We start from the raw sequence: 11,606 nt of genomic DNA on the forward strand, positions 1-11,606 counted from the left end.
AGGCACAAACAAACAGGAAGGAAGATGTAAAATTCTGCTTGCTTGTCCTTTAGATGACAATCACAGATGACCCCAGGCAGGCGCATAGAGAAAGCCTTTCTTTCCATTTTCCTCCTGTGCAGGGCACTGTAGAAGCATTCTAAACATAGTGTGGGTGTCAGACTCTTGGGCTCACACGTTGCTGTTGCCTCTGGCTGTATGTCTTTGGGCAGATCACTTACAGTTCCCAGGCCTCAATATCTTCATCTGTAAAATGGGTATTTTATTAGTGCTTTTCCTGTTATTGTAACAGCAACAATAAAATGAGTCTAGGTACTTTCTAAAGAAAAGAGGTTCATTTAGCTCACAGTTTTAGAGGCTGAAAATCCCAAGATTGAGCAGCCCCAGCTGTTCAGCCTCTGCTGAGGGCCTCACAGTGGATGGCATCCTGACAGCTGGAGAAAGTGTGAGAAGAGCACACACGAGACAGGAAGCTGGGGAGATTCAGGCTTGCTCTTACCTCTCCTTCTCCAGGGAACTAAGCAACAGCCTGTGAGTGTTATGCTAATTCCTGCTGATGACCTCATTTCCTGTGCTAGTTCCCACCACTTCAATACTACCACACTGGGGTCCAAGCTTCTAGCACCTGGACCGCTGGGGACACACTAGCACAGACCCCGCCACAGCGGGGATGACACAGTACGGCACCTCTGATCCCGTGTCACGTTGGCCCTCAGACAGGGAGTTCCTGGCCCGTACTAACGGCTGGCCTTGGGCCTGTGGTCCCCGGTGGTAGAAGCAGAACACTCACTCTTGCCTTGGAGAGAGGCTGTCCTGTCACCTGGGCAGAAGGGGTTAGTTAACCCTGAGCCTGCAACTACTATCTTAATCACTTTTTTGTTGAGACCCAATACCTGACACCCACAATTTAAAAGAGTGGTTTCTTTTGGCTCGCAGTGTGTAGAGGGTTCAGTCCACGGTCAGCTCGTTCCAAGGAAGGGCGGCGCTACGGAAGGGCCTGGTGCAGAAGACCTGCTCACTTACCGCGGACAGGAAGCAGAGAGCAAGGGCGGAGTGGGGAGGGAGATAAACCTTCCAGGCCACACCCCCAGCCCCGCCTCTTCCGCCAGCCTGCCTCCTAACAGCGAGCCAGCGGTAAATCCCATAATCCACCACATTCCCAAAGCCCTGCCTATGAGCGCATGAGGCTCTTGGGTGACATCTAGGTATAAAGTAGAACAACTGCTAAGCCTACAGTGTTGAAGACACATGGCTTTTAAAAAGATGCAAAAGTTTTCTATTGAAAACATATTTTTTTTTGTTTTTTTGTTTGTTTTTGAGTACCGGGAATCGAACTCACGACCTTGTGCTTGCCAGGCAGGCACTGTGCCACTGAGTTAAATCCCCAGCCCCTAAAAACATCTTTCTTAAGTGGAGATGATGTTCCCAAGTGCCCTGTAGGAGGGCCGCATGCCCCTCCCCAACAGTCGGGTTGGCTGTGAGCTCCTGGCCCCTTTCCATCACCGCCCTGCTCTTAACCCTCTTTCCTGCTCCTATGCAGAGACAGAGCGCCCCTCTCCTGAGCTCCGTGGGGCCAGGCAGTGTGCTTTCTCCTGCTATAGCTGGCCTCCCCTATTCTGATGGAGGAACTGGGAGTGCTGCAACAGCTGGGGAATCCAAGCTCAGAGAGACTGAGTGACTTGCTGTAGGTGGCTGCTCTGTGCCTGACATCCAGCGTCCCAGAACAGGGGATTCCACTCATGTATGCCATGAATGGAAAAACACAGAGCCAGGAGGTAGACACCCCACATATTTGTTCGGGCTGCAGCACCTTCTAACGTTTTGAGGGCTGCTACCTTAGGCAGGGACCTCCCGCCCTTTGTTGTAGCACCCGTGTAGGATTGCAGTCCTGGTACTTGTCCTGGCTGCCGCAAGGTTGTTCCAAGCAAGGAGCAGGGGGTCTGGGGCCCCCTGGCATGCTGTTCCTCCTGGTGTAAACCTGCCCCAGTGTTCCCAGCCCTTCTCTCTGGCTGTTCTTCTGTTTACCTGATTAGCAAATCTCAGCAAATTGGCTGATGTTTTCAGCTTCCAGATAAAATACTTGTGTTTACCAGGTGCCTTCTCAATACATTGTTTCTTTTTCTCCTTTCCAACATTTTGTTATGAACATTTCAAAATTACAGAGAGCTTGAAAACATAGTAGAGTGGGCACGCACTTTGTAAATAGTGCCTTTCGCTCTACGGGCTTGGCCGCGTAGACATCATTTCTTCCTGCAGAGGAGCATGGCTAGCGAGGGGGAGGTTGGCGGCTCCTGGCAGGCTGGCGGGGAGGCACGGGGACAAAGGGAACTTAGGGCAGCATTCCCTACATTGCCACTGGCATGCCACCTCCTCTCCGACATTCCCAGTCCCAGGGTTAGGGGACACCCTTGTATTTAGGGGAGCCATAGGGTTTATCAAGCAAGTAAATCATGAATCTTCTTTGTTTGTTTGTTTGTTTGTTTTCCGGTACCGGGAATCGAACTCACGACGTTGTGCTTGCCAGGCAGGCGCTGTGCTGCTGAGCTAAATCCCCAGCCCCAAATCATGAATCTTAAAAGGAAAAGAAAAAGAGACGACTGTGACATAAGGTCTTCCTACTAATGATGCCTCTGCTTGGAGGTTAGAGCAAATGGCTGGTGGCCTCTCTGCTGAGCCAAGAACTGTGCATTTAGTCAGCAGAACAGGGCAGAAAGTTCTAGAGCCTTTTTATAGCCAGGGCTCAGATGCCGGCTCCTGGGGGCCGCAGTCAGGAGTGAGAACAGAAGGAAAGAGGAATAAAGTCAGGCAGCCACGCCAGGTATTGGAGCGCAAGATTCTTTCCTGCCCTCTTCCCTCTTTCCTGCTAGGAGAGATAGAGAGATAGATAGAGATAGAGATAGAGATAGAGACAGAGAGAGAGAGAGAGAGAGAGAGAGAGAGAGAGAGAGAGAGATAGATAGACAAACTGGAAGAGTTTTTCCAAGACATGTTTTTCTTTAATACAAACTATTTGACTTACCTTCTTTTTCACATGAGAAGAGTGGACAGCATTTTATTTTGTTTAATTGGAAGACAAAAGAAAAACAAAATATAAAAATATAACCTAGTGGTTAAGTCCAGATGGGAAGAAAGAAGGAGCTGTGGGCTGGGAATGGGTAGAGGAAGAGAAAAGGGAGGAGACAGAGGGAAGGGCGCAAGGAGCCAGGAGCAGAGGCAGAGGGTGCAGAGCCCAGAGGGACTTGGAGGGAGACACAGGGAGAAGCTGCATCTGGGGAGATGGATGGGTGCTGGAGGTGGGGTGGGGTCAGGGCCACTGCGCCTGGCCCAACTGCAGGCTCTGGAGTCAGACCTGGGTTCAAGAGCTGCCTCTGCCACCTATGAGTTGTGTGACTTTGGTCATCACTCACTGTGTGCTCAATAATAAGCAGTTGTGTCAGTCACTTTTCTGCTATGGTAACAAATGCCTGAGGTAATCAGCGTAGCAAGAGGAAGGGTTTGTTTGGCCGAGTTTTGGAAGATTCGGTCATGGTCTGTTGGTCCCATTGCGTCTGTCATCGAGATGATGCAGCACATCACAGCGGGAGCTTATGGAGAGGAGGCTGCTTGCCTCACGGCAGCCGGGAAGCAAAGAGAGGGACAGGAAGTGGGTAGGGTCCCAGTGTTGGCTCCGTGGGCATGCCTCAAAGACCTAACTTCCTCCAAAGAGGCCCCACTTCTTAAGGGTTCCACCTCCTCCCAGGAGTATCAGGGGCCGTGTGGGGACCAAGCCTTCACCAGGTGGGGCTTTGGGGACATTTCAGATCCAAGCTATAGCAGTAATATACGTGTGTGTGTGTGTGTGTGTGTGTGTGTGTGTGTGTGTGTGTGGGTACTGGGCATTGCATCCTCAGTACTGGGCTTCACACTGAGCTATATTACCAGCCATTTAAAAGTTTTTAAAATTTTGAGACCGGGTCTCACTAAGTCACTAAGTTGCCCACACTGGGCAACACTGGGCTCGAACTTGTGATCCTCCTGCTTCAGCTTCCGTTTTTACAAATGTTCACCCTATAGGAAGCATTAGTGCCTATGACTGTCCACTTAGTCTGCAGACTTCAGTCCAGACTTCAGACCAGCTGGGAGTACTGGTTCATTCAGCAAACACTGATGCTCTGTGAGGTGTTCCTAGCTGACCCCTTAGCCTTCCCAGTTCAAGGGTTCTCCTCTGTCTATGGGATGGCAAATTAGCTCACCTGAGGGCTGAGTAGTCTTAGGGCTATGGTTTCAACAATTAAGTCACATGAACCCTGGCTCCCTGGACGACCCTCCGCTGCTCCCAAGACTTGTCTATGCTGTAGAATATTCCAGAAAGAGACCCACAACTGAACCTGATAGGTGCCGGGTCCACTGGGCCTTAATTTTAGGCCTCCGTCCTCGTTAGTAAATTTGAGATTACAGGTGTGGGCCTCCAGAAGGCAGGCAGTGGTCTAACATCCTCAAGGTATGACTGTGTGCATGTGATCTTTCTTCTTTTCTCTTTTTCTTGTTTGTCTCATCAAAAGGAGCATGAGGATGAAAGTACTTTTATTCCCTTGCAGAAAAACTGTTCCTCATAGGAAAATAATAGAATTTCTTCCTGTTTCTATCCATGGCAAGTTTGTAACATGGTTATTCCAGAAATTATTCCCCAAAATTATTAGTGCAGGGATATTTCACACCATTACCTCTAGGGGACGGTGGTAGCCTTCGGGATGCCCAAGCTGCCATTTCTCACAGCCCAGGTGGCCAGGGCTTACCTTCCCCACGAGGGCATCTGCTGAAGGTGGAGTTGCTGGTCACTCACATAATTCACTGTCCCTGAAATTTCATTCCTTGCCTTGCTCATCCAAGGTAATTTTCTTTAGCCAAAAAATGTAGGAGAAAGAAAAGAAAGTGATCTGAAGTTTTTAAGATCTAAGACTAACATTGCAGTGTTTCCTCAGAATTGTATATCCCTACCCATACCTCAAGGGCTTCCCCAGTGTGACCATGAAAGCAGCCAAAGGAGTTCATGAAAGTCATGTTTCACACCATTCTGTCCCTTCCATCCATTCACCACCCCCATCGCTCGGGCAGCTGAACACTCCTGGCCTCCTGTGTGGTGGTCTTGTCCTTGTACTGCATTGCTATCCTTGCCATGTAGAAGCTGAACTTCTTTCAGATGCTGGTATTAAGAATTCACCTATGCTGCCGGGTGTGGTGGTATATGCCTGTAATCCCAGCACTCGGGAGGCTGAGGCAGGACGATCGTTGCAAATTCAGACCAGCCTGGGCTACAAAGTGAGCTCAAGGCCAGCCTGAACTGCATAGTGAGACCCTGTCTCCAAAAAACAAAAAAAAGTAAGTATTTAAATTTTAAAAATTTGTTACAGTAAAAGACATTGACATTCATCTCTCTCTAAATATCCCCCATAGCTTGGGATATCCCATCATTCTTGCCACTGTCTTAAGCAGCTCTGGAAGTCCTCTTTCATGAGTGTCTTCAGTTGTGCTATCCTGTCCGCCTTGACGTCCTGAACTGATTCAAAATGTTCACTTTTATGGTTATTTTAACTTTGTGGGACGCTCAGGAGACCCACAGCTCCAGACCCAGTGGATAAAGTGGATGCGGCACCCCCGTGATGTTTTTATGAGCTGCCTTCCTGTTCTGTGGCATTCAGCAGCGGCAGTCACTGTATCTTTTTATCACACCTTATAAGACATGAAAAAGGATTTACAGAACTGCTCCAGGAAGTGACTCGAAGGATGGGATAAATGTACACAAAGTGAGGTGACATATTTTGAGGGGAGTTAATGGCAGTGTGTCCTTTACTGTAATAAATTTTGAAAATTTAAATACCATATATCTTGTTTCAGATCATTTTCTTTATTAAGACACGTTTGTAGCACATCATACTTGCGTTCCCTGCAGGAATCTGTGTGCATCCCCCAGATATTTTTATCACATCTTGTGTTAGAGCTGGGAGAGAGACACACGGCCCTGGTGGCCACGGCCCTGAGCGCGCGCTGGGAAAGAAGCCCAGAGCAAACTCTTCGCAGCCCCTCTACCGCTTCTTCTCGGCTTCCAGGGTGTACATTCTCTGGACTCAGACCATTGTCATGGTGAAAGACTTCTCTTTCAGAGCTCTTAATCCGGTCCGTTGTAACCACAGTGATACAGCAGTGAATGGCAGAGGTGTTTCAGAGGATGTGCCCACCTGGCTTTGGCAAACATCGTGGGATTTTTTTGTGTCAGTTGATTTACCGTTTTCATGTTCGGGAGTGTACTCGCGCCTCTCCTGGTAACATTACTTCCCTTGGGCAGCCGCGGCCCTGAAACAGCACCAGTGCTCAGGCCACACCAAGCCCGGGGCTGTCACCCCACGGAGAGCCCGTGAAACAAGACACAGCACAGGGATTCTGAGTTATTGAAGAAAAAATTGCATATTTTTCCGCAAGAAAAAAGTTGTGACAAGCATCCACTGTGCTAAAGAGAAATGCCCCGGCCGCACCTCTGTGTAGCACTAGACTCATGTCTTTGTGTGTGCCTTGTCTCCCAAGTAGATGCTTTAGTGGCCCTCGGGTTTGTGCCCCTCACACACGTTTCGAGTCTGTACGACGTCTCTACACGTGTGCTGCTGTGTGCCGCAGCGCCCTTGGGCAGCGTGAGGGCGGGGCTCACCTCCCGCGTTTCCATGCAGAGCGCTGAGAGTCCGCAAGAAGATGTCCGGGGAGAAGATGCCCGTGAAGATGATCGGCGACATTCTGAGCGCCCAGCTGCCCCACATGCAGCCCTACATCCGCTTCTGCAGCTGCCAGCTCAACGGGGCTGCCCTGATTCAGCAGAAGACGGATGAGGCCCCCGACTTCAAGGAGTTCGTCAAGGTAAGGAGGCCGGGCTGCAGGGAGACCCGGCCCAGAGCGGAGATCTTTGGGCGGCTGAAGCGCGGGCGGGGCGGGGTTGAGCGTCCATCGGAAACGGGCAGGCGTCTGTCAGCGGAAGGCCTGCATGGACTGAAGTCCTGGCTAAGCACCGGGGGAGTGGCACTAGCTGGCAGGTGTGGCTGTCACCAAGGCGGTGGTCTTGGAGAGGAGGGGCTGGCTCCAGGCCTGGGAGCTTTTTTTTTGATACGGAAATTGAACTCAGGACTTTGGGCTTGCCAGGCAGGCGCTGTGCCATTGAGCTACATCCCCGGCGCCAGGCCTGGAAGCTTTGACGTGTCTTTAGAGATCTGTTTTCCAGGTATTAGAGGTGTTGAGGAGACGCGTTTAAACTTGTATCTCACTTGTCAGCCCACGGGGGGCGGGGTGGGAGGGGCTCCCGTTTCCCCTTCTGTTTTTTTAAAAAATCTGTCTTTTATACTTTCTTTTTTTTTTATTAGTAGATGTTTGCAGTACATAATGCTTACATTCCTTGTGTGGAGCTGGTCCAGATTTTTTTTTTTGTCTTTTTGAGACAGGATCTTGCTAGGCATTTCAGGCTGGCCTTGAGCTCATTTTGTAACCCAGGCTGGTCTTGAACTCGCAACGATCCTCCTGCCTCAGCCTCTCGAGTGCTGAGATTACAGGCGTGCGCTAGGACTCCCGACCATAAACACATCTTAATTCCTTTGTTGTTCCCCTTTTCCTCCTCTCCCTTGGTCTCTTGATCCCCTTCCCATCTGAGAAAGATCTATTTCCTTCCTATTTTATTTTGCTCTTTATTTATAATTTGCGCTTCTCATATAGGAGAAACCATGTGATATTTAAGCGTTTGCCTGATTTATTTCATTAACATTATGGTCTCAAGGGTCACTCATTTTTCTACAAATGACTTCAGTATATTCTTTATGGCAGAGTTGTGCTCCATTGTGTGTAAAAACCGTATTTTCTTTATCCATTCATCTGCTGATGCACATTTAGGCTGCTTCCAAGATTTAATTCTTCTGAGTGGTGCTGCTACAAACATGGATGTGCACATATCTCTGTATTGTGGTGACTTTAATTCTTTCAGGATGACACCTACAAGGGAAATGTTGGGTTGAATGGAATTTCTAGTTTTCATTTTTTTGAGGAATCTCTATACTGATTTCCATAGTGGCTGCACTAGTTTATATTCCTACCCACAACATAGAACAGTTTCTTTTCCCCCACAGCCTCACCAGCTGATTTGATTTCTTGGTGATGGCCTTTCTGTCTGGTGTAAGGTGGAACTGTGTTGCTTTAATTTGCATTTCTTTAATGGCCAGCAATGCTGAACATTTTTCATGTATCTATTGGCAATTTGTACTTCTTCTGCGAAGTGTCTGTTCATTTTACTACCCCATGTTTTTGATTGGGTCTTTTGTTTGGGGAGGGATTAATTTTTTTTTTTTTTTGAGTTCTTTACCTGTTCTAGATCAGCGATGGCAAATCTTTCAGTGATACAAACAGCCCACTGCAGTATGCCTGCCATAGGTTTGACACCACTCTTCTGGGTGCTAGTCCTCAGTCTGAGGAATATCTGGCAAAACTTCCCCCCCTACTCTGTAGGTTTTCTTTTCACTGTTGGTTATTTCTTTTGCTATGCAAAATTTTTTTAACTTGGTATGATACCATCGGTTGATCTTTGGCGCTGTTTCCTGTGCAACCAGGTTTCTGTTCAGAAAGTCCTTTCTGTTCAGTCTTAGCATCCTCAGTTCTTTGGTGATTTCTGCTTCTACTTACAGAGAGAATGGCCGTGAGTCGCAGGGGCCCTTCTGTCCCCTTGTATTTGCTTCTGCTTGATAGGCTCAAGCTCCAGGCAGCCTACAGGAGCAGCGTGGAGGGCCCTGACCTCTGCCTCAGTGCTAGCAGGTCTGGAGAGCCATGTATCCACCAGGGGACACTTGGGGAGGTGCTGCCCATGCTGCTTGTAGGCCACCACCCTGGGCGTGCTGTGCTGGCGCTTGGCATTGGCCGGGGTGGCATCTGTGCTTGCTACCCCAGGCACTCCAATAGCCCCCTCCTCTCCCAGAAGAAAAAATAGGGAGATAATAAAATAATTTCCATTCAGCAGGTATATTTTGATGCATAAATAACAAAACAATACTAATAACAGGCATATCTTTGTGCCTCGGGCATCTTAGGGGGTAGAGCAGTCCTGCCTCCCCACGAATCATGTTTATGGAGGTATAAGTGATGTATAAGAGTAGCCTCTTCTTATATAGCCACTTCATAGTCATAGCCTCAGATAAGCTTGGAGTTTCTGCCCCCTGGTGTTTCCCAGTATTAAATACTTGGATTTGCCAGCCAATCAATGAGGTATTCTGAAGCTATTCAAAGGTGAGAAAGACAGCAGGACAAGGGGGGATGGAGGGGAGCAGGAACCTGTGGCCAGTTCCTGGTCACAGACAGGATGACGTCATCACTGGGCGCATTTGAACTTCAGGGAAATGCAGATAACAGCCCAAGACAAGGCGCTTTCTGTCCCTCCCCTCTCCTCTCCTCTTCACCTCTCTCTGCATCATCCTGGCCACAGTTCAGCAGCTCTTTGCCTGCTGAGAGGTGTCCCTCAGATGATGATGTTCACTGTTGGATATCAGGTTGAACGCTGACATTTTTGGACCTCAGGGCTCTGGGTCACAGCATTAAACCTGGCCAGAGCCTTTGAGAGTGAAGTCATTGCGTGACTTGTAGACAGGGCTCTTCCTTTTGGGAGGGAAGGACACTTGTCCACCAGAGGGGTTGACATAACTGGCAGTAGTGGTCAGAGGATGGAGGCAGGGAGCTGAGGGTGGAGGTGAACCATAGACTCCCATTCCAGAGTCTTGGCCGTTAAACCTCAGCTCTCCTCTGTCCCACTCGCCTCCTGGAGCTCTCAGAGATGTGTCCCGGCCCTGCCCAAAGGAGGCAACAAGATTCAGCCTTTCTAGCATTTCTAGAACTTAATTTTTGAGACAGAGCATCACTATGTAGTGTAGCTGGCCTTAAACTCATGATGCAGCCCAGGCTGGCTTCAAACTCACAGTGATCCTCCTGCCTCAGCCTCCCTAGTGCCAGGACAATAAGTGTGTGCCACAATGCCCAACTTAAGGGGAATTTTTATTTTGACCGTATAGTCTTGTGACTCCGTAGAATATCATAAAATGTTTTCAGATACTCAGAAGAAATACTGTGTAGGGCCAGAATCTCCTCTCTGTAGGGAGCCATGTGTCCCAAGGAAGGTTTACTGAGCCCAGCGAGCAGGACATACCCTAGTGAATGGGTCACATTTGGGGTCTTCCGTTCTCTGGAACTGCTTCACCCTGGAGCCAGATAACTGGTCAGCCCTTTCCAACCGCCAATTCCTCAGTCATCAGCTAGATAATTGGAATAACAGGTGTGTATGTGGGGGGTCTCCTAAAGGATGTTAGTGTTGATAACAGACTTTGGATTTTGCAGATTTGTGAAGGACATTTTTAAAAAAATCTCTTGTTTCAGAGATTGGCAATGGACCCTCGATGTAAAGGGATGCCACTGTCTAGTTTTATACTGAAGCCTATGCAACGGGTAACCAGATACCCACTGATCATTAAAAATGTAAGTACCTGCCTTATCTTTTCCAGTGGAGGAATGCTTTCTCCGCATTGGAGGGGACTGGCGCGTGGGCAGGTTCCCCAGCCAATACACCTGGTAGCTCTTATGCAGAAATCTTGCACCAGCGGGGTTCTGGGTCCATCTGCTTAGTAAGTCAGAGGAAAAAAAGCTGGTCACTGTGAAAAGAGCAAAGAACCCACAACCTTTATATGTGTGATCAGTTGGTTTCTACCTGCTAAGCCCGAAAATGGGAGCTCAGTTCTTGATTCTTTTCCTAATATTGGTAGAATGCCAGTACACCTTGACTTCCCTACCAAAAAAGAGAAAGAAACATGATTCCCAGCACCCATCTTCAGAAGGACATTGGATGAAGAAAAGAGCACAATTAGGATTTGGTGTCCCTATCTGTAAAATGAGTGAACACACATCACTTCCTCTGAGCCCATGATTATATAACCACAGGGTATATTGTACATGTAGGGTACAGGTACATGTACCAGGTGTGTCTCACATGTATTCACACATACATATCTACATGTGCTTATGTATAACACATGTATTTATATGTAATTCTGGGTCAGTTTTTCTGTTTTATTAAAATCCACAAATTCACACCGATACCTCGTATTTTAGCCCACAGAAATTATTCCCGCCTTTCCCTTCCTAGATTTGCAACTCCTTACTATCAAACCCCACTCTCGTTATCCTTAATATGTGTATTTCCCTTGCTCGGTCTCTTCATACCTAACAAATTTCCCTTCCGTGTAAGGCACCTCATCAGCCCAGCTCCAGCTCAACCCATAAAAATATACTGCAGCCGCTTTGGCTGAGTTAATTCATTTTGAAAGCTTCTTTTAATCTACGTTTTCCTTTATTCCAACTCCACACTTGCTGCTTAATTAATTCATTGCTTCTTTTTACTTTCTCCAATGTATAATTGCAAATTGAAGTTTGAAACGAGCTTTAAAATAGGTGTTATATATCTAAGCAATGGAGAGAAAAAAAACATGGAGAGAACTGAGAGGCATGCATATTATTATTTTTTTTTTTTTTTTTTACATTAGTAAACAACTTAGAATTTATTTGGAAGTAGG

The 11,606-nt window shown here is 47.9% G+C and overlaps 1 protein-coding gene across 6 annotated transcripts in view; it reads left to right on the forward strand.

The window, feature by feature from the left end:
• The window catches only part of Itsn1 (intersectin 1 (SH3 domain protein)), a 219,678-nt gene that overhangs the window by 180,081 nt on the left and 27,991 nt on the right, over window positions 1–11,606 (forward strand). For 5 of the 6 annotated variants that reach the window (XM_013504347.1, XM_013504352.1, XM_013504344.1 and 2 more), the window contains 2 exons: window positions 6,699–6,882; window positions 10,417–10,515. In XM_013504347.1, the coding sequence (XP_013359801.1) occupies window positions 6,699–6,882; window positions 10,417–10,515 (283 nt within the window). Of the gene's footprint in view, window positions 1–6,698; window positions 6,883–10,416; window positions 10,516–11,606 lie in introns of those variants that run through there. The other variant, XM_013504361.1, reaches the window with a different exon arrangement.

The sequence above is a fragment of the Chinchilla lanigera genome, unplaced genomic scaffold, assembly GCF_000276665.1.
Source record: "Chinchilla lanigera isolate Chin_1 unplaced genomic scaffold, ChiLan1.0 scaffold00006, whole genome shotgun sequence".
NCBI lineage: Eukaryota > Metazoa > Chordata > Mammalia > Rodentia > Chinchillidae > Chinchilla > Chinchilla lanigera.